Source organism: Trachinotus anak, unplaced genomic scaffold (assembly GCF_046630095.1).
Source record: "Trachinotus anak isolate AG129_WGS33_773 ecotype Australia unplaced genomic scaffold, CSIRO_AGI_Tana_v1 ptg000032l, whole genome shotgun sequence".
NCBI lineage: Eukaryota > Metazoa > Chordata > Actinopteri > Carangiformes > Carangidae > Trachinotus > Trachinotus anak.
In genome coordinates this window covers 10,461,470-10,484,361 of record NW_027273883.1, presented here as the reverse complement: position 1 = coordinate 10,484,361, position 22,892 = coordinate 10,461,470, and the positions used below count along the sequence as shown (strand labels likewise).

General features: G+C 43.6%; 1 protein-coding gene across 3 annotated transcripts; it reads left to right on the top strand.

The window, feature by feature from the left end:
- The first annotated feature begins 1,257 nt into the window (after positions 1-1,257).
- On the top strand, positions 1,258-22,843 carry atp1a3b (ATPase Na+/K+ transporting subunit alpha 3b). 3 transcript variants are annotated; one of them, XM_071468465.1, is made up of 23 exons: positions 1,258-1,397; positions 1,541-1,635; positions 13,015-13,092; positions 13,648-13,707; positions 13,985-14,188; positions 14,428-14,541; positions 15,332-15,466; positions 15,566-15,683; positions 15,899-16,167; positions 16,472-16,670; positions 16,787-17,031; positions 17,159-17,351; positions 17,601-17,776; positions 17,868-18,004; positions 18,092-18,242; positions 18,859-19,027; positions 19,234-19,388; positions 19,530-19,653; positions 19,891-20,036; positions 20,136-20,266; positions 20,442-20,543; positions 20,657-20,748; positions 21,284-22,843. In XM_071468465.1, exons 2-23 carry the CDS (start codon positions 1,630-1,632, stop codon positions 21,310-21,312), a joined length of 3,033 nt encoding a protein of 1,010 aa, XP_071324566.1. In that variant the 5' UTR covers positions 1,258-1,397; positions 1,541-1,629; the 3' UTR covers positions 21,313-22,843. The 3 variants fall into 3 exon arrangements, with proteins under 3 accessions (XP_071324566.1, XP_071324564.1, XP_071324567.1); XM_071468463.1 differs by having other exon boundaries at positions 12,976-13,092; XM_071468466.1 differs by having other exon boundaries at positions 1,263-1,397; positions 1,494-1,635.
- The last annotated feature ends 49 nt before the right edge of the window (positions 22,844-22,892 follow it).

The window sequence follows — 22,892 nt, the reverse complement described above, 5'->3', positions numbered from 1 at the left end:
CAAAGAATGTGGCCTGATCTGTTCAACTAGTTCATTCCTCTCTTTGAGTGGGTAGTTACAGTTGTCAGCAGGGGATTACATTTTTTACAACTGTCCTCATAAATGTCAAGCAAAGTTACAGCCCCAGAAACCCTTGAGCATTAACTGAGAATATATGGTGCTGAAACAAGCCAGCTTTGATTCCTTTTTTTTTAACATCCATTTACATACACCCAATTTCACCTTTGTTGCTGAGTCTCTCTAAGTCAGCTTAATCGCTGACTCCACATTGCCAAAACTGTGCACCTGCTGATATAGGCAGTCAGGTTGCAGGCTGTTTTTTGCAACTGGCCCTGATGCTCCTCATGTGCAGTGATACTGTGATGACTGAAACGTTCAGGTATGTGATCACATATGGAGTCTGGCTTCGCCTCCCTCCCGCCAAACACACACACATACACACACTCACATACTTTGACTTTATTGCTGTCTCCTCTGTCTGCTGTGCCCAGGCCCACTTGTAGGGTGACCATTTCCATAACACCAAAAAGGAGGACATTATGCGGCATATCAATAAATTACTATGGTGTACATAGGACTCTGGTATACTCTCATTTATAGTACAATTGTGAGTGGTTTAAAGATGATGTTTGTGTAGCTGAATAGGCTACACAAACATACAGCGGCCGGACAGGGCAGTGAAAATCCGGACTGTCCGCCCTAAAGCCGGACGCCTGGTCACCCTACCCACTTGTGAAGTGACATTTTGAGGTGCACAACATGCTCATGACAGGACCAACACGACCGATGAGACATCCAGGGGTGCTTATGACATGCAATGATGCACACAAATCCACTATTTTATATTACGGAAAGACATTACATAATGAGCAAACACAATCACGACACCTAGAATCTAACCTTGTGCGTCCATTTAAACAAAATTTCAGCCTAGAGACTTGCGACGTCGCTGGGTGCAAGCCTCGGAAATCTGCAGTAATGCAGGAGGGGCAGAACTGGCTTTCTATTGGCTCGCTTCAAGACTGGGATTAAAGCGATTGGTCGGCGATCCCATCACCGATGAGTCGCTCCGAATTACGATTGGCCATCTGTCTGAGGGGTGGGCGGGCGTAGCTGGCCCCGTCGGTTCAGTCATTTGCTCCAGGCGGCGCTTCTTTTACCGGCGGAGTGGTGCAGCTAGAGGAACGGAGTAGTGCGGCAGCAGGCACGGCCGCGGATGGACACCAAGTCCTGAAAAGGTAGCAGTGCGGCACGTTAGTTTCGCCGGTCTTTCACCGCAAGTATCAGAGAGCAGAGGAAGGAAGCGCATCTCAGCGTGATGCTCCGCTTGAGACCGCAACATTTCATTTGAACGACGTCTCACGGAGGAGAACGACTGTAGCCTAAGCTTTTTGAAGGTTTGAGAGACAGTTTATTTAAGCCCACGAACACTGTTTTGTCAGACATACAGACAACTTCTCTGACGTCTTTTGTCCTGCTCATCTTTCATTTAGGCTTAGCAACCCCGAGAAACTGAGCGTGTCCTCTTTTGTTTTCAAAGGCGAGGCATTTTGATATCTAATTCGACGTGAGGGGCTGACACCTCTCAAGCCGTGCATCACCTGAGAGGAGAAGAGTGACTGCGCCAACATGGGGGTAAGACTGACGACTCCAACTTTCTAACTGCATTGTAGCCCACCTGAAATGGCCTGAGAAGTGAGGGTTAGCCTGCTGCCTGGCTCCCAACGTGGAAGTGCTTCAAAAAGAGCGGTGATGTCATTTTTATTTATTTATTTATTTATTTTTCTTTATGGAAATCCCGTTTGTCTGAGTGACATTGAGTCTAATGCGGAACTGTGTTTTACCCTGCTCTCCTAGACTGCGACAAATTGATGTAGCCAGTACAGCTCCTGTCTAATGCAGCCTCAGACAGCAGCGGCATTTAACTTGGCGTTTTTTGATTTGACTTCAGCCTGGTTTCGACGGGAATAGAATATTATTGGCTCATGGCTTTTGCAAACAGGTCCCGCTAATGAAATATGAACGAAAGCTGGTGTCCGAGTCTCAAAAGAAGAGAAAGTCCGGTGTGGTTTAAAATGTTGGCAGTGTGTCTCTGATAGGCCTTATTTTGACTAGATAACCTTGCCAGCCATGGTAGGCCTAATCGGTTTATTCCTACAGAGAGCTGTCGTGTGGGAGAGAGGAACAGCGAGGGGGGAAAGGTGGTGGTGGGGGGGGGCGATATTTTAGAAACCTGTGTTGGTCACCCATCATTAACCTGTGGTTTAAAATATGAGTTTTGTCATGTTTGAAGGTACAAAAGAACATAGTTATGATTTATGACTTCCCCAGGGGTGAATGAACACAGTGTACCGTGACCTCCTTCATGCCCTCGCTGCCTCCCTCCCCTCCCCTCCCCTCCCCCCCCACCCCTGTCCTGTCCGTCCGGCTGGCTTTATACCCCCGCTGGCACTGCCCCTCTCTCCGGTCTGGTGCCGCACAGGAGCAGCATCTGGCATCGCGTCCTTAAAGCGGACGCCACCAGCGGAGGAGCCTCATCCTCGGCACCCTCGATGACCCATGCGTCATAATGCGGTTACCGGGAATAAGCGCCTCACCAGCTTATTTCCCCTTTAATTTGTGACATAACAGGCGCTCGATAATCGCCAGCAGTGAACGCATTCACACACACTACAGATTAAAGAAACGATGCCTCCAGTGCACCGGGATGCACGACGATGTGCCCGTTAGAGTCAGAGGTTTGACTCTAGAGAGTCCTCATCTGCCAGTGCGCACCGTTAAACCGTGAAAAGCACCTGATCTGTCTCCAGTTATTTAGATGAACTTATTAGCAATGCAGATGAATCAGTGGAGGCTGCTGGAAAAACACAGCGCCACTGGGAAATGCCAAAGTGTCGATGCGACTGCCGGCTTGAGATATTGCGCAATTTTTGATCCATCACCATCTTGCGGAAGGAGTCGTAATATTTAATCTGTCCCTCGGTCTGTCTGCTGAACGATGCGGTGGCATGACGCTGCAGACAGAGAGGACCACGCAGCGCTAAGAGACAGCGGCCGCCCTCTGGGCAGCGCAAACCGTTGTCATTGCAGTGATGTTGCCCCTGCAGCATCTGACGTTTCTCTGCCGGTTCAAGATGTATGTATCAAGGGTGGAGAGAGCCTCCCCTCCGTGTCAGGCTATTCATTTAGATGGGAAATAAAAGCCGGCAACATTAGTGGGCACTGCGTCAAAAGGGATGGGATGGCAAAAAAAAAAAGTGCTTACGAGTGTAGGTGCTGCAGCTGTGTGCAAGTTTTGGTGTAACAGAGTGAGGATGGGAGGCAGAATCTAATTGGGGTGCCATTTCGGAAGATGCCACAGCTCTCCAGACATGACATTATAAAAAACAATATGAGCGTCCCCGGCGACCTGTCAAGGGTGTTTCCTTGCTCGTCACTCTGTGCGCTCCGAGGTGACCCTGAAGGAGAAAAGGGATGGATAAAAGGATGGAGAGATGGATAGATGAGTGTAATGGGTATCATGTTATCACGCAGGTCGACTACACTTCCGAAAATCTCTGTCTCTCTCTCTCTCTCTCTCTCTCTCTCGCTCTATTTCTCTCACTGTCTGTCTCTCTTCCGCAAATTTCGCACTGGCGCACTGTGCGATGGCACTGCCAGCTGTCCTTTCCCAAGGCCGCAGTGGGCACCGCTTGCAAAGTGCCTCCTGCGTCAAACCGGGGGCGGGGCCTCTGGTGTGGAAATTCCCTGTAAAGAGCCCTGATAGGTTGCCAGGAGGAGCCACGCAGAAAGTACCAGGTTATAAAGACAGCAGTGATGCTATAGAGCAAAGCTGCATTGTCAGGGATATTGGAGAGACACAGAGACAGATGGAGCATCTCAAAAGAAATAGACGTACACACCTTCATCTTTTCTTGTTGCTCATTGTTGTGCTCCCTGCATTGATGCAGCTCTACGTTGCAGTGGCTGATGCTGATGAGACTATAGGATGCTGATGCTGATGAGACTATGTGATGAAGGGCTGCACACATGCATTAGCTGCTGGTTTTCACCTTCAGACACGTGACTCTGATGGGGGGGGGGGGGGGGGGGGGGCTGCCAATGCTGAGAGAGCAAGAGCGACGGAGAGAGAGAGGAAGGGCAGATAAGTAGTGACTGGTCTGCAGGTGTAGAGAGAGAGAAAGAGAGAGGGATTTAAAGTGAGGGAGGAGACATGGAGAGGGGGAGGGCAGCCTGGCTGTATATCCTGTTACAGGATAATGACCTGAGGCTCATATTACCATGGCTCCTGTTTCCTCTTGCTTCGCTTTGTGGGATTGGTTATCAGGACAACAGGAGACAGATGGGAAAGGGAGAGGTGGGAAGGGGTGGGGTGGATGATCTTCACAGGACATTGACTGAAGGGTGAGTGTAGTGGTGGTGAAGAGGTTAGCGAGGTGTAGTGTAGGTGGGCTAATACACCAGGAGAGTTGGGGGATTAAAGAAAGATGAAGGCGCAGTAGAAGCACTCAGGTTTTGTCAGAAGGTCATGGCGAGGGGTGTGGTTGAGCTGCTCTGAATGCAGCCTGACTGAGGAGAAGCTCCTGTTAGTGTTGAGGTCCCTCTAAGTGTTTGATTGGACTAACTAATTACCTCACATCCTGATATAAAGGTTTCTAGAACAGCGTGTACTTTGATATTGGCACTAGTGAGGCGTGTGCAGTGAAAGAGAAGAAGAAGGTGTTCGTGGAAGGTAGTTCAGGAATTGGATGTGTGTGGCCTCTGCAGAGGCCCAGCCCTCAGTTTGGTGCAGAGTGCTGCACATCCCTCCCCACTGCACCTGCTGCCTGATGCTGATAGGCTGCACTGTACCACGACTGATCTGTCCCACACGTTGCAGGAACCAATAGAAGAGCATGTCCACACAGGGTCTGCTCATCCGCATGGTCTTTCTGACTGCACAGCCAGCTGGGGATGTTGTGGCACTGTGGCCTAGGGGTCAATTAAGGTCAATATGGTGACTCTTTGAAATGCTCCTCCATTGTCTCCTTCAAACCTCTTGATGGTGTTTGATCAATAGATATCCACTGTAATGAGGACAATGTCCTTAGAGAGTATTGCTGAAGGGCAGAGTCCAGACTTCTGTAGTGCCTCAGCAAAAAAAAGCTGCAGTTAGTCTCCTCACAAGTGTGAGACTAACAGGACAGGGCCTGAGCTGTGAGCTCAGAAGCAGCTTGTGTAATGTTAATAAAATGTAAAGGTCAGTGCTGTCTCCTTCATACATTACTTTAAAACAAGATTACAGTCAGCCCTGTGACTGATAAGGCTAACAGTTTTCCAACAATAACATGCTGATGGGCTCCCGTAATGAGAGCAATTCAGAAGGGTTAGGTTGCCTGACTACAACAACATGACTAATTCAGGGTGTTGTCCTGGAGATGTGTGTATGTTTGTGAAGTGTGTGTGGCTGTAAATGTGTGCGTGTGTATTCCTCACACAAAGTGTATCCCTAGGCAGCCACAATGGACGCAGGCGTGTTAAAATCAAAAGATTTTCAGTATTTGATTTTTTAAAAAATTTTGTTACCCTATAATTATTCAAGTAGTTTTATAATTAACAATGAGTGAATGGTGAGTGATTCTTCAGATCCTATGGACACAACACATAATGGTTTGAAATCACAAATCTGATATGTTAATGGGTTTTTGGTTAGCTGTGCAGTCAGCGGCTGTGTGTGTGCATGTGTATGCACGCACATCTGCACAACTCTGCGTGACCAGCTGCCCGCTGAGAAGTCCTAAGGTGCCCTTTCTCAACCATGGCGAGATGCCATGTTTGCTACAAGCACCAACGAACCAAGATTTACAATGCTAAACCAGACCAGGCTATATTCGCACACACACATACACACACATTCACACACACGTAAAGACACACAAACTGCAGTATAAGCACATCCTTTAGACCTCCGCAGCGCATTGTGTAGAACCAAAGTTACACAGTTACACAATTATTCCTGTGGGATGAACAGATGATGATGATGACGGACAGATGGACAGAAGGGAACAGAGTGGAGGGGTGTGGGGGGTTACAACCGAAATTTGGGTTTTCAGTTTGTGCTTTGTTTGGTTTTGTTTCTTGCTTTTGTTTATTTTTAGTTTTTAGAGAGAGCACAGCTCAGATGATATGAGAGTTAATTTCTTTGTGTTTATGTGGTTTAGAGATTACGATTTTTCTCAGTGCTGTTAAGCAGCCACAGTTTTTTATTGTACATTTACCATTTTACATATACCTTTCCATCAAATCAATTCGTTACATGTACTAGTACATGTCTCCTTGGACTGTTGTTATTCACTGTCTGTTTCTTCCAAAAAGGTTTTTATGTAATCTTTTCTTTCTTCTTCATGTCTGATATCTTGAATCTCCCTCCTTTTGATGTCTGTTCACTGAAATAGAGATAAGAAGCCTTCACATCACTCTCAAGGCTGATATAGATAAGTGAAACAAATATCTTAACAGTCTCTTTTACAACGCATTCAAATCATCTGTCAGAAATAACCATCTAATCATTCCCTTCCCAGTACTGTTAGCAGCTCTCCACCAAATTACATGGCACCTGGACCTAATGATAAATGTGATAATTGAATTTATGTATTTGCTTTTACTGGGAGAGAACAGCACAGAAAGAAGAGTGACAGAGAGACAAAGAGAGAGACAAGGGAGTGGGCTAATCCAGTGCAGTAATCTGACTAGCTAATCCCAACAGCCATGTCTCTTGGTCCCCAGCCTGAGCCCCCTACTGTGGTGCAGAGCCCTGTCACCCTGCTGCAAGAAACAGCAGATGGCCCAATGACCTTGCAAGGTCACACACACACACACACATACGCACGCAACGACACATTTAAACGCACGACACACATTGCTGCATCTCTACAGGTGCGAAATTTTAAACACAGATTTAAGAATACAGTGTTACAAATCTTAATTTAAATTAATGCATTGCAGTTACTTTTTAAAGGATAGATATGCAGACAGTGAGGTGGAGATCTAACATTCTTCTGACAGTGTCTGCCTATTTTACCTTTAAACTCATTTCAGAAGACATCGTCTCTGTTCTATCTAGTTTAGCACCTCTGGCCTTGCTTTACTTTCCTCTGTAGTTTGCGTGCAAAATAGGTCTACTGTGCAAAGAGCACAACTGAAATCAGTATGTCTGAGTACAGAAAGCATATAACATTGATTTGTATTTAAAACTCAGATGTCTTTATGTGTTTTTTCTCTTGGAAATCTGATCTGATTTACATAATCTTTTTTGGGCAGCCACTGTACAGATTCATGATGAAAAACACAGAATGAGGCCATGATGTAGATGTCACATGGTCAGTGGAGAGAAGCTCTGCTCTGTACACAGGGGAAGTGGAGGTTTGCAGTAAAATAAGAACAGAATGTGAACCGCGATGGTGTCTCTTCCACCTACAAAGCACTTCCTCATATGAGTTTACATCTAAAGGGAAATAAAATAGCACAACAACAGCAAACTTGCCTCAACCTTGCATGCAATTAAAAGAGAAGAAAAAAAATGTCACATCAGTGCCCAAATCAAAGCCACTATACATGATGTGCACAATACAACAGGGCAATTTCACTGGATTTCATTTCATTCTTTCAGAATAAATTACATCTATGTCGTTTTATCATTCGTGAGAAAGCCACATTTGCCTTTACCACGGCCAGTGCTTGTTCAAGTCAGAAAATTTGCCACTCCACATTTCAATATGATTTTGACCAGCTCTCTTTGATTATAAATTCTGAGCTGTGTCTTATTTTTATGTCTTATTATATGATTTCTTAATCACTAGGTCTCTCCCTCTCATTCACTCTACATCTGCCTCACTCTCTCTGCCGCATTGCGTGTAGACGCTGCTCATACGAACTGTAGCCAACACAATGACTCACCTCTGCTCGCGCAGACACATGCACACAAAAACACAAACCGATTTCTTGAGTCACTTGCCTGTCTGTGTTATACAGCAGTGAATACAGTGTCCAGTTACAGATACATCAATTATTACTCGTCACGGATCACATCAGAGGTTCCTAGGAGTACTAGGCCACTGCTGAGCTTCGTCACCATGCCAGTGGCCATGCCGGTCACCATGGTTACTTGCCCTCCAAACACACTCCCTCAACAGAGTTGTTCACACGAGGACAAAATGCAGGATTTAGTTTGGTTAGCCAGAGCAGGCCTGCAGAATAGTTTATGATGACATCAACCACACAACCAGATACATGAGGCACTGGCTTAATTCAATTATTGATATTCTAATCACATTTTAATAAGCCACTATGTAACTGGACATGAGTGATTTCACTATGTAATCCATAGGGCAGAGTGAGATTTTTCCATTTCCTGATAATGTCAGAGATGTGTCTGTACATCAGTCTGTTTCATCTGTGTGCTTGTGTGGGAGAGCGAGCGTCTGTAATTCCAGCCATGAGTCTCTGTTTCCTTCCTCAGAACTGAGGGGGCTCATTACATTACCCAGAGCTGTGTGAGACAGCTGGACACCGACACAGACACACACAGGCAAGCACACTTTGATGTCGTCTGCATATGAAAAGACGCTTGGATTGTGCACAAAATATAGACACGAGCTTTCTCTGCAGAATAATTAGATAATCAAGATGAGACAATAGAGACAGACTTGAACAGATGAGAGGATGAACTGCAGTGATAACAGACATGTAGTTTAAAGACTTTGCTTTGTGACTGAGGCAAAATGTTAGCAACAGAGGTGCAATGAGAAGACATGCTAACACTTTACTTTAAGTTCCCCTATTTAGCATTATAAAGAGTATATAAATGTTTAATTAAGGGTTTATAACACACTACAATATAGTTATTAGCAGGCCTAAGGCTATTTGTAAGTGTTTATTAAGATGTAGTATTTGTCAAGATTTATAACTTTTCCTATGAAGCCATAATTATTACAGCTCTGCTTAACCATATTGTCATTCACAATCGATAACAGACCAGACTCCACTCATTTATATCTGATTACCACTACATTACAATGTGTTATAAACCATCTATTAATTGTTTACATACTGCGTATGTATGCTAAATATAGGGACTTAAAGTAAAGTGTAATCAGATAGCCGAGTGTGTATAGAGGAGGGAAAGGAGAGGCTTGGTGGGTTGTCCCGTCTGTCTTTAATGATTGAGTGGCAAGCACACACACGCAGAGCCAAAACGGTTATGCACATAACATACTCAACACACTGTAAGTGCACACAAACGATAAATCAGCAAACTCTCCTCTCTCTGTGAGTCACGCTGATAAATGCTCATTCATATCCGCAAATGCGCATACACTTAAGGACACACACAGACACCCGAAGTGACAGAACAACCTTTCAGCATATGAGAACACATGCTGAAAGTGACACACACCCACCATAAGTGAGGTTGTGCAATCTATTAGAGTGGGGGTGACTGTGGGTCAAACACTGACACAGAGCCAGCAGACAAAGACTGGTGGTCAATATCTAATTAGAAGCATGAGAGAAGGGTGACAACAGTTTCTCTCTCTCGCTCTCTCTCTTTCACTCACTCCATTTATCTTTCTCACTCATTCACTCTTAGTCCCTTTCTCCACCTGCCTTTCTCACCTGTCCCTGCTTCTCACCTCCCACTGACGTCTACCTTTCCATGTACCTAGTCATGTCTGTCATCCACCCCCTTCACATCCATCTCTCTCTGTCCTTACTTTTCACCACATATCGTTTTGTTTGGCACTCCTGTCCACCTCCCTACCAACCACTTCTATTGTCTGGGCATGTGTGTGTGTGTGTGTGTGTGTTTGTGTGTGTTACATGTACAGAAAGAGATAGATCTGTGTGTGTCTATATTTCTATTGGCAATTTAAGTGTGCATACGCTCAGAGGAGCAGGTGCACTTTTGAGCTGACAATGCTCCCTAAATGTAGTGTTCATTCAGTCTGTGAAAAAAAAATCATGGCCAGTAGCCACAATCCGTGAATCTAAACTAACACACCTGCCAGTCTGTCATCTGACATGGCACCAAATTGACTTAAATACAAGTTAAATTAGTAACTTCCATGTCACTTAAATATAGACATAGAGCCACCATTCATTCACTTAATACATATTTATGATACATATGTGTAAGGCCCCCCCCCCCCCCCCCCCCCCCCCCCCACACACACACACACACACACACACACATACACACATATCCGGGGTGTGTCTCAGAGGGGATAAGCTGCAGTACTTTTCCACTGCATCAGTCTCAGCTCTGTGCATCCCTGCCTCACCAGGCCTGCCTGGTCTTGCTGCAGCAAGACATTTGCTTGCCTGTTTTTTTGTTGCTGAACTCTCTGTGTGTATGTGTGTTTGCATATGTGTGTGTGTGTGTGTGTGTGTGTGCGCGTTTGCAGTCATGACAAACAGCTCCCTCCTACTGACATACAACTCTCTGCCTGACATGCTTGAACAAATGGTTTCATTGTTGGCTTTGAATTCAGAAGTGGTCGCGGAGCAGCCCGCGCGTTTTTATGACGAAGAAACCAGAAAGACTGGTCTTTGTCACAACGTACAAATTGAATATGAACATGACGTGATTTCACAAGAGCAGTGCAATCACAGGTCAAGTGGGAGATGCAGTGGCAAAGTGATCTTTGTTACTAACATTTTATCCCGCTGCAGGTGTGTGTGTTTTGGAGTGGTATGGGTGTGTGTTTGTCAATCAGCATGAGTGGAGGCCTTAGGATCCTAATCCATACTTCCTTCTTTTTGCAAATATACTGGTCACAATTTGAACAAAGGACCCACATATTTTAAAGTAAGCATACTTAAAGTAAGCACAAAGTTTTTGTCTTTGTAGTTCATATCTGTGTTATAATGTCAGATGCAAACTAAGCAATCAAGAAGCAGTTACTTGAAAATGTTGCTACAGTATTGTACCACTAGGGGGTGTTTGCCCTATTTCATTGAATTTCAGCACACAGTCCCAGTCAAGTCAGATTTTATTATATAGCCCAATATATATTCCAATACAGATCATAAATTTGCCTCAAGGGGCTCAACTTTCTGTACAGCATTACGACACCCTCTGGAGGAGAAACAGGAAACAGGAAAAAATTAAAGAAAACAGAGGAGGGATCCCACATCCAAGACAGACCGACATGCAACAGATATTGTATGTACAGCATAGAGCAACAAAGAAAGTAGATTTTCAGCACAGAGACTCAGGATGACAGCATTATAGACTGGAAACATTCATGAAGAAAATAATCTGGGAGGACAGGACCTGAGCCACGCAACCTCCTCTCCACCACAAAGACCAGAAAGAGAACGGATTACACAAACACACAAGAGACAAAACCAAGCACATTTTTCACATATTGAGGAGAAGGAAACAGACAAACAGGGGGAGAGAGACAAGGAGTTAGACAGTAGGAACAGTAGGAAAAGACTATGCAGCCTGGTGACAACTTTTTAACTCTGAAATAGAAAGAGAGAAAAGCAACGGACCAAGAACAGAGCTCTGGGGTACTCCATATTTCCTAAAGCCCACCCTTCTGCTCTTCTGATACACATACCTTAATCTTACATTAACATTATTGTTGTCATTGATTATTAGTTGATAGATATTGATGTTTATGTCTCATCCAAGATAAATTTATGTGACATTGTTATCAGCTGGACTCTGCCTCTGGTCACGCAAACCCCTTCTTCGATTCATTAGTGTATATTTGGCTACATTGACGCACCACCAAGGGCAGTTCCTTGATGACTCGGTTATGTCAATGAAAGGCCAGTCCACAGGGACCCACTCACACCTCCTGAGAGGGATTCTTGCCTGCCTGTGTCACATCTGACCTTTGTTGGGGGACATTTGTATTGATGTGGCACAGCAGTCAGGCTGCTCTCCTTCTGGACGCCAAGCTAGCTTTACAGTTGCAGTGCTAAAAGCAGTAGAATGTGCAGTTCTGGAGAAAATTGTGGTTATTAATGGCTACTCATGTCTAGTTTAACAAGATAAGTCAATTTCTGAGGGGAGACTTGTGGTAAGGAGTGTACCAGGAACAAGCAGGGAGGACGAGAACATTTGATGTGTTTCTGTGTGTTTGTGCATTTGTGTACTTGTGACTTAATTTCTCGGTTATCTTGGCATCAAAGTGTCTCTGATGTATCTTGTCTAATAGCATAGAACATACTAGAATCTAATCAAAAAGCCTTTGATGAGCCTATAAGCACAGTTCGTATGCTCTCTCTGTCTCGCTCCCTCTCTCTCACATCTTTAATGCTTGCTGCCAGATAAAAAAAAAAATAAAATAAAAAAAAAAGAAAGGCAGCAGGAAGCATTTAGTTAAAACCTACAGGTTAAACCATTTGCACTTGATTATGTTTTGATGTGTTTATTAGGCTGTTGTGGCCATCAGAGCAAGATTTGTTTGATCAGATGGATATGGCAGAGCAGACCACAGGCACAGTTGTTAATATGTGGTGATAGTGCACTCAGACCTACCAGGGTAATGCATTCTCCTTTCATGTCACAATGATTCTTATGATAGTAATGCTTTTCATCTACTATCTTCCTCATACACTCAGAATAATTGACATTATTACCCTCTGAGAAATGCAGGTGACTTCTCAAGGCCATTTCACCGGGATACAAAGCTATTTACTGTACACTGACAGACAGAATCTCAAGGGCAATTCAATAAAGCCCACTGGCTTTGATTCTGTTGCAGTCAGTGGCTGATAAATACTGTTAGAAAGCCAGGCAAGATAGCTCTCTGAACAAAGAGGGTATGTAATGCATTTTCAGAGACAAAGTATAGTTTTTAGTTAATACAATGTACATGTACAAGCCCAGAGAACAGCTAAGATTATACAGAAAGGCGCACAGGCCACTTTCTCCATAATCTAGTCCAAAGGCATGTATAAAACATGTGTGTGTGTCTGTAGTATGGGCGGTCAGACAGTTACCGCGTTGCCACCACACAGGACAAAGATGACCGATCCCCCAAGAAGAAGAAGGGGGGGACCAAGGACATGGATGACCTGAAGAAGGAAGTGCCCATTGTAAGTAAAACGTCTTTTATCTCTGAATATTTGAATGTTGGTATAAAGTATGTTTGAGATCTATTCACCTGTGATCCCCTCAGTCAAAAGATGATTAATTTCCTCATTATTTAAAAAGATTTTAGTACCATCCATATCGGGATGTGAGAAAATGATTTTCAACTTTGAAGAACATCTTCTTGCAGGTTATAGTAAATGAAAGTGAACTGGAAACAGGGAAAATCTCATACAGGCCAAATTCATGTATTTTTGCTGGTAAGAGGGTTGACTTGTCAGGAGGTCATCACTTTGATCCAACACCTCAGCGCAAGAAACTGACACCAGGGTCGCCATACCTGGCTGCCCTGATACTCTTATCTCTCAGGTGAATTGCATGCATGGAGTAAATTTCTATTACCTTGTATGATGTTAAATTACTGGATATTCTAAAAATGCAGCACAGTTCAAAACTATTTTAATCTGGAAAATGTCTACAAATTTTTCCTGCATGCAAAAATATGGTAAATAAACATACTAAACTATGCAGAGTTCTGATTATTTCTGTATTTTTTTCAGACGGAACATAAGATGTCTGTAGAGGAAGTATGCAGGAAATTCCAGACTGATATTGTCCAGGTGAGTTAATGAAATTCAGGTTCTCTCAGCATGTACTGTACATCTATGATGTGAGACTGTTTTTCTAGTTGTCCACTAGGTGGCATGAGGGGGCCTTCATTGATTTATTATAGTTTCTGACAATCCCAAGGTCAACAGTTTGCTAGACTCCAAAGTCATAATAAAGAAATGTGAGAATGGTAACATACTGAAACATGTGTTTTCTTTGACTTTGCATCACTGCACACCTTCCTTTCTCCACTAACTCTACATCTGACCTCTTCTCTGCCTCCCCCAGGGACTGACCAATGCCAAGGCAGCAGAGTTTCTGATCAGAGATGGTCCCAATGCTCTCACCCCTCCTCCCACCACCCCAGAATGGGTCAAGTTCTGTCGCCAGCTGTTTGGCGGATTCTCCATCCTGCTGTGGATCGGCGCCATCCTCTGCTTCCTGGCCTACGCCATCCAGGCAGCCACTGAGGACGATCCTGCAGGAGACAATGTGAGCGCCACATGTACACATACAGAGATTTTGCACACACATATTCACATCTGGCCCATCTACACCTCATTAACACATCCGCCACACTCTGAAATACAGACATAAATAACACCTTTGACTTGTCACACAAATTGTACCCAGTGCCTCCATACAGCCCACACTCACATGTGTTTTACAATCTTTCTCTCTCTCTCTCTATCTCTATCGATCTATCTATCTATCTATCTATCTATCTCCAGTTGTACCTAGGTATTGTGCTCACAGCTGTCGTCATCATCACTGGTTGCTTCTCATACTTCCAAGAGGCCAAGAGCTCTAAAATCATGGAGTCTTTCAAGAACATGGTGCCTCAGGTAAATATGCATTTGCACAAAAGAAACCAACTTATGTGTGAAAAGCAATCTGGACCCAGACTTTACAGCCTTGAAAGTGAATATATGTAGGACACCAGAAACTATAGCTTGTTAATACCCAGTTAATGTGTCTTTATGAACTTGGCACTGGGAAGCAGAAATACTTGTCTCTATTCATGTCTCCACAATGTGGCGACTTTGTTGCCCAGCCAAGTGTTAGTTGCAGAGTAATGTTTGCTGGCTGCTGTTCTAACAAAGTGAGCAGTTTTGCCTTTACAGCTTTTCTTTTAGATTCTTTGCCTTTTCAGGGATAATTCATTCTTTAGATTAGACTAAGACAAGGCTGTGGTAAAACAATGTCCATTAAGAACCCCCAGTTTTGACAATTTTAATTTCATTGTTTTTCACTTCTTTAATTATAGAAAAACACACTTTAGCCACCTCCTGTTACATGAACATTTAAAATGTCAGTCAAGGTCTTCTTCAAAGTTTTTTCAACTGCTTGTCAGCCACCAAACATTTACCTCTTAACTTGGCACTGAGATGGAATGAAAATACTGTATATTGCAAAAGGACGTGGTACAGCTGGTGGTTGCCACACTCAGTGTAAAAATGGTTTTGCATACTTTGTGCTTTAATTGCCAGTGCTTAGATTTTATGAAGTCTTTACCTACAGGATCTACAGTCAAACATGGAGGCAGGTTGTTCTGTTCACATGATGTATATAATGTTGATCCAAATAATATCGTGTGTGTGTTGTTTTCTAACCATCACTGATATCCACCTGCAGCAAGCCTTGGTGATCCGTGAGGGTGAGAAGGTACAGATCAATGCTGAAGAAGTGGTGGCCGGAGATCTGATTGAAGTAAAGGGAGGAGACAGGATCCCAGCTGACATCAGGGTGGTTTCTGCTCATGGCTGCAAGGTACACACATGTACATGTACATATACACACACATTCACATTCTTGCTTCTTTTTGTATGCAATATGTTTTTTTGGTTGTTTTTTTCTGTTTCTTAATAGGTGGATAACTCCTCCCTGACAGGCGAGTCAGAACCTCAGAGCAGGTCACCTGACTGTACCCATGACAACCCCTTGGAGACCCGAAACATTGCTTTCTTCTCTACCAACTGTGTGGAAGGTAGAGTCACTATGGCGATAACATTACATACTCTTATTAACAGTGGCTTGATTTAAACCCACCGAACTGAGCAGAGTTATAAACTTTAAACTTATACTTTTCTCTTGGCTAAAATGTTACAGTTAATAGTAATTTTATCTTAAATAAATAGACACAGATTTTGTTGCCATAAATGATATTTAATAACATTGTATCTCTTTTCTTTTCCAAACTAGGCACAGCGCGTGGCATTGTTATCTGCACAGGAGACCGCACAGTCATGGGTCGCATTGCTACTCTGACCTCTGGCCTGGAGACTGGCAAAACCCCCATCGCTAAGGAGATCGAGCACTTCATCCACATCATCACAGGTGTGGCCGTCTTCTTGGGTGTCACCTTTTTCATCCTGGCCATCATCCTGGGTTACACCTGGCTGGAGGCTGTCATCTTCCTCATCGGCATCATTGTGGCAAACGTGCCTGAAGGGCTGCTGGCCACAGTCACTGTAAGTGGGCAAGTTATTAGATACGTCTCTGACCCTTTCCATACTATAGTATCATATGGTATCTTCTTTTTAAGCTATTTGTTTCTTTTGTTTCTTACTTGCCGTTTTGTTTGTTGATTTCACCACCTACCTTGTGTATGCTCCTTTTATTATTATTTTTAGTGTATTTTGTTAAACTTAGTTAAGTGTAATTGTACCATGCTCACATTCCTCAGCATCAAGAAACAGGGAAATTCTCTACATCCAAATAATTTATCCAATAATCCGTAACATGTTTTAACATCATAAATGTATTTTTCTGCAGGTCTGTCTGACCCTGACTGCCAAACGCATGGCTAAGAAAAACTGCTTGGTGAAGAACTTGGAAGCTGTGGAAACCCTTGGCTCCACCTCCACCATCTGCTCTGACAAGACAGGCACCCTGACCCAGAACAGGATGACTGTGGCCCACATGTGGTTTGACAACCAGATCCACGAGGCCGACACCACTGAGGATCAGTCTGGTTAGTGAGGAGAGGGCATACACACATCACTGGTGTCTGAAATATGTGCCTACTGTAAAAGGAACAAACAGTTACTACCTCAGTGATTAATGCCCGATTTTCTGTTCTTCATCCAGGTGCCTCATTTGACAAGAGTTCAGTGACATGGCTGTCTCTGGCTCGCATTGCCGCTCTGTGTAACCGTGCTCAGTTCAAAGCCGGACAAGATTCAGTGGCCATCCTGAAGCGTGATGTTGCTGGCGATGCCTCAGAGTCGGCCCTGCTGAAGTGTATCGAGCTGTCCTGTGGCTCAGTCAGGTTGATGAGGGACAAGAACAAGAAGGTGGCTGAGATCCCCTTTAACTCCACCAACAAATACCAGGTGAGCAATGGCTAAATATAGCTGTGTATGCACAAATAATAACAACAACATTGTAAATACCAAGTTACAGTATACAAATATATCGGAGGGTTTTATCTTAACTTACACTTCTCTTCTCCTCTTTTAGCTCTCAGTGCATGAGACAGAGGATCCCAATGACAACCGCTACCTGCTGGTGATGAAGGGAGCCCCTGAGAGGATCCTTGACCGTTGCTCCACCATCATGCTGCAGGGCAAGGAGCAGCCTATGGATGAGGAGTTGAAGGAAGCTTTCCAGAATGCCTACATGGAGCTGGGAGGACTGGGAGAGAGAGTACTGGGTAAGGATAGATGGAATACTTGCATGTGAGGTATTTTAACAAATCCCAAATCTGTGACAGTTTAAGATCAAAGTAAAGTGTTTATACAGCTAGCTTTTAGTTAGTCCTTGTCAACTATCAGTTGAATTATTGAAACAAGAAAATTTCTAAATGTAATTTCCTAAGGACTAGATATTGGAAGTTCTGTCAGAGGTGATTTAGGGATAGGGAGAGAAGATCTACTGAATCACAGACATCTCTTCCTCCCAGGTTTCTGCCACTTGCTGCTTCCAGAGGACCAGTACCCCAAGGGTTTTGCCTTTGACACAGATGATGTCAACTTCCAGACTGACAACCTCTGCTTTGTTGGCCTCATGTCCATGATTGACCCTCCTCGTGCTGCTGTGCCTGATGCTGTTGGCAAATGCCGATCTGCTGGTATCAAGGTGAGCCTCATATATGATCTCTTTATTCCTTACTGGGTTTAGCAAACAGGTTCTGTTGCAAAAAAACATCATCTTTATTCCTCGGTTGTAGGTTATTATGGTCACAGGAGATCATCCAATCACAGCCAAGGCCATTGCCAAGGGAGTGGGCATCATCTCAGAAGGCAATGAGACAGTGGAGGATATTGCAGCTCGTCTCAACATACCTGTCAGCCAGGTCAACCCCCGGTAAAGAGTGTTAACAGGAAAATACATAGTCATATGAATAATAGTAAATTATGAGGCCCACATACATGTTTCAATGTCTGTGTTCAGGGATGCCAAGGCCTGTGTGATCCACGGTACAGACCTAAAGGATCTATCTCAGGATCAGATGGACGACATCCTGAGGAATCACACAGAAATCGTGTTTGCCAGGACCTCCCCACAACAGAAACTCATCATTGTAGAAGGTTGCCAGAGACAGGTTAGAAGACTTTTTTTTTAATATTTATTTTAATTTATCTCATATACAATAAAATAGAAAATGTCATTGTACCTTATGGGCTTTGTTTGTTGTAAATAACATAGTCTAAGTGCAGGGACCAGGCTTTAAAATATAATTACACTTTCACAACAGCAGATGGTGCTAGTTGTCTGTTGAATGAAGATTCCCTGACTGACACATAAAAATGTTTCTTTCACTGTGAGATGATAAGATTGCCTTTGAGATACAAAAAGGTTTTAGTTTTTATTAGATTGCATTAAAGAACACTTTTTACACTTTATATTAAAATATTAGTATTACATATTCATGTTAAAATTTGAATACATTTTGTTATCAGTTAAATGTCACAGCTTCATTTAAAAGATGTGGAAAGTATATCAGCTTTTGAATTGTTTATTCAGCTTATGCATACCAAATAAAATCTTTTACTATATTTGGTTTTCCAAAAGAACATTTCAAAAGCAGGTACTTAAAAAGTAGAAGTTGATTTGCCATATGCAGTGTATTCATGAAGTGCTGACTAAATACATCTAACAAAGATAACTTTACTTATGCTATCTGACCTACTGATTTTCCATTTTCTCATCTCTCCAAGGGTGCCATTGTGGCTGTGACAGGTGATGGTGTAAATGACTCTCCTGCACTGAAAAAGGCCGACATTGGTGTTGCCATGGGAATCTCAGGCTCCGATGTGTCCAAACAGGCCGCAGACATGATCTTGTTGGATGACAACTTCGCATCTATTGTCACAGGAGTGGAGGAAGGTGAGACAATGCAAGAGACAGAACTGGAAGACTGAAAATATTCAAATCAATAAAGATTTTTTAATGAAAGAATCTAAACTAAAAACAGCATTTCTGACACAAAATTAGAGCTCAGGACAAAAAAAGTTGAGGTTCTAATGGAGGTGATCCTAGATTACTAGATGGAGTTAGTACATGATGTAACCTGTCTGCTTCTCTCTCTTTAGGCCGTCTGATCTTTGATAACCTTAAAAAGTCCATCGCCTACACACTGACCAGCAACATCCCAGAAATCACACCCTTCCTGCTGTTCATCATTGTCAACATTCCCCTGCCACTGGGAACCATCACCATCCTGTGTATTGACCTGGGAACTGACATGGTGAGAGCTGATGAAACACCCGCTGCTTGATATGACACATACAACTTTATAAGGCCACACACAGGCACCAGTGAATCTAGCTCTTTTTGATATGCCACATCATACAGAACTAAAAATGTGCGATTCTTCCTCTCCCCTCAGGTGCCAGCCATCTCCCTGGCTTATGAAGCAGCTGAGAGCGACATCATGAAGCGTCAGCCCAGGAACCCATTCAGGGACAAGCTGGTGAATGAAAGGCTTATCAGCATTGCCTATGGACAAATTGGTAGGTGAATTGAAGATGGGGCCGTTGATTCAGGCCTTTGATATGGATTGAAGTTTGATCTTGGTTGCCTGAAAGTAATTTTGTGTTCAGATCAACTTTATCCCCCCGTATTGTTCACAAACAACAGTCAGATTATCTTTAGACCTGTCTGCTGTGCTTTTTAGGAAACTAGATTAAGGAAGTTAGAAAACTTAAAAATCTGTTACTTCATCTCTCTGTGTGTATGTTTGTCTTCAGGTATGATCCAGGCTCTGGGAGGATTCTTCTCCTACTTTGTCATCCTGGCTGAAAATGGTTTCCTGCCCTCCCGATTAGTAGGCATTAGGCTGAGGTGGGATGACCGCTCTGTCAACGACCTGGAGGACAGCTATGGACAGCAGTGGGTAAGTGTCTAGTTTCTGTGTGCGCTCAGGTTAAATTGTGTGTGTTTTCAGGTTTTGTTACTTTATCTTACTGTCTTTCTGTCCCTCTCTGCCCTTCAGACATACGAGCAGAGGAAGATTGTGGAATTCACATGCCACACAGCCTTCTTTGTCAGTATTGTAGTAGTGCAGTGGGCTGATGTCATCATCTGCAAGACCAGACGTAACTCTGTGTTCCAGCAGGGCATGAAGTGAGTCCAACAACTCTGCTGTGACATATATATACTCAAACAAATCCTTTCATTGCTAAATGTATGTTTTTGCCAAGAATCATTAGCATAGTATGATCTAAACTGGGCTGACAGGTGTCTCAATTTCTGCATCGTCATTTCTCCTCTTCAATATTTGTTGTGTTTCTCCACCCAGGAACAAAATCTTGATCTTCGGCCTGTTTGAAGAGACAGCCCTGGCTGCCTTCCTGTCCTACTGCCCAGGCATGGATGTGGCACTCAGGATGTATCCTCTAAAGTGAGCCCCATTACCGTATATATCACATGGGTACATATGCAGTCACTCTGATATGAAGCCATAAAGCAGTATTTGTTTATTGTTTTTAATCATTCTGCTTCTCTTGCCCACAGGCCTACCTGGTGGTTTTGTGCATTCCCCTATAGTTTCCTCATCTTTGTTTATGATGAAGTCCGAAAACTTCTCCTTCGTAGGAACCCTGGAGGTGAGTGTTGTTTCTCCAAATAAGCACTTAACCAAAGTGTCTTTAAAGGAGTAGTTTGACAACAACATCCTGTGGTTTTATGGCCACCATGTGCTAGACTTTGCCTTTGGTGGGTGCAGAAACATCCTGTTGTCTCGCAAACCACAAAACCACAGCGTGAAGTTTTTCCACTTCAGTTTGTGTACAGATTAAACACGGTAGACAAAATGTGTTAATTAGTGAGCATTAGATGCTGGTATGTGGATTTTGTCATCTTAGGCCAGAACCAGGCTAGCTATTTCCCCCTGTTGCCAGTCTTGGTGCTAAGCTAAGCTAACAGACTGCTAGCAGTAGCATCCCAATTACCGTACAGACATTAGAGTGGGTTCAAATCTCACATCTAACTATTGGCAGGAAGGCAAATAAGCTGCTGATGTTGAACTAGTCCTTAAGCTAATGGTAATGAAATTAAAATCTTCACAAAAATGTTATTCAAAAACAATGTTGAATTAACTGAACTTTTGCTCTGTTCTTCTTTCCCTCATTTCCTCTCCAGGTTGGGTGGAAAAGGAGACGTACTATTGATCGATGGAGCATCTTTGCTCAAACCCCCCCCCCCCATCTTCCACTTATTGCTCCCTCCTGTCACTCCATCCCTGGCAAGACACACCTCCAGATGCCCCGCCCCCTAAAGACAAAAACCGCTTTGAAGCAATTTTCATCACAACTGCCCCAAAGATTAAAAACAGCAAAAGCACCTTTACAACTTTCTACATTGACCCGCCCCCCTTTCTCCCCATCTCCTATGATACTCTTTGCATGTGTTCTCTCACTGCTGTGTACATAAACCAATATATCTACCAAACGGCAGCTGCATATTGTGTATGTAGATTTGAATGAGCTAAGGATACAAAGGGAGTGTCTATGCTCTGCAAAAAGGGCCATCCAGCTCCTTTCCCTCCCTCTTCTTCCCCTGCTCTTCCACCCTTGTCTCTGTACCTTTGGTCCTCTCTCTTTTCCCTCCTCGCCAACCCTTTGCTTGTCCTCCAATCACACACAGATATAAAGATCACACAGTGAGATCCCACCGCCGACACCACTTCGACTGCCACCTCGCGCCTCCGTCTCCTGTCTGTGGAGGACCAGCGGAGTGGTCATCTCCCTGTTGTTCTCACTGCGTCCATTTTCCTTCTCTTCAGTTGTCAACGGCCACAGTGTTGTTGTTTTTTAATATGTGGGGTAGGGGGGTTTCAATGGTTTTACTTGTCTTTTTTTATTTCTGAAACGGGAGGGGGGATATGTGAGAGCTGCTTTTCCTCATTTAGGCCTAACAAAGCACACCCCATGGCGTCCTGTCCCTTCTCTCTCCCCCTCTGTCTCTCACACCCCTCCCCTCCCCTCCCTCCTGCCCCGTTTGTCTCTGTTTGTGTGCACTGTGTGAACCATTGTCCTTGTTAATAACTATTACAGTACACCGCCCCAAAGTTGGTAAATACAATTCAATCTTTCTGTGTGCTCTAGGAAATCTATATAATTCTATACTGAATTTAAATGAAACAATAAAAAACACATGTTGAAAAACAGCTCAAGAGAGACATTCAAAAGGAAGAACACAAACAATATTGGTGAGATAGGAAAAAGTGAGAGAGATATGTGTCTCGTTCAGTTTTTTGTTTGGTTTCAGTTATTTTTGCTGGTTTTCAGGAGACTATTCTGAAAATGAAACAGCAGAGCAGGGTTTTAGGTTGTGTTTTTACCAAAAGACACAGGACACCAACCAGGGCTTTCAGGTTCCTGTCACTGCAGGTGTGTCGGTATGATGTGGTGCAGTGTGCTGTGCTGTGGTGAGTGGTGATGATGAATCCATGTGTCTGGGGTCTATTACCGGATCAGATCCAGGTCTGGTTCACTCCAGGTCCCGGTATATAGGTTGGTCCAGCCCGGGTCTGTGTGCATGTATGTGTTGGACCAGTGAAGGGCCAGCGGTCTCAGGCTGGGTCTATCTCAGATGGCTGAAAGGGTTGAAATTCAAGAAAAAAAAATTCACAACTAGTAGAACATGTGTGTCAAATAAATGAAACCAACACCAATAAAACATCTAGAACATTTAATACAACTTAGACCCGTCTGTGTGTCTTTCTGTCTCCATTTTTGACTTTTGAAGC

What these genes read in the sequence shown, in the direction of transcription:
- atp1a3b (XM_071468463.1), top strand. An exon ending in CTCTACCAACTGTGTGGAAG is followed by an intron (nt 15,684 to 15,898) that starts GTAGAGTCACTA and finishes TTTCCAAACTAG; the next exon opens with GCACAGCGCGTGGCATTGTT. An exon ending in GGCTGCTGGCCACAGTCACT is followed by an intron (nt 16,168 to 16,471) that starts GTAAGTGGGCAA and finishes ATTTTTCTGCAG; the next exon opens with GTCTGTCTGACCCTGACTGC.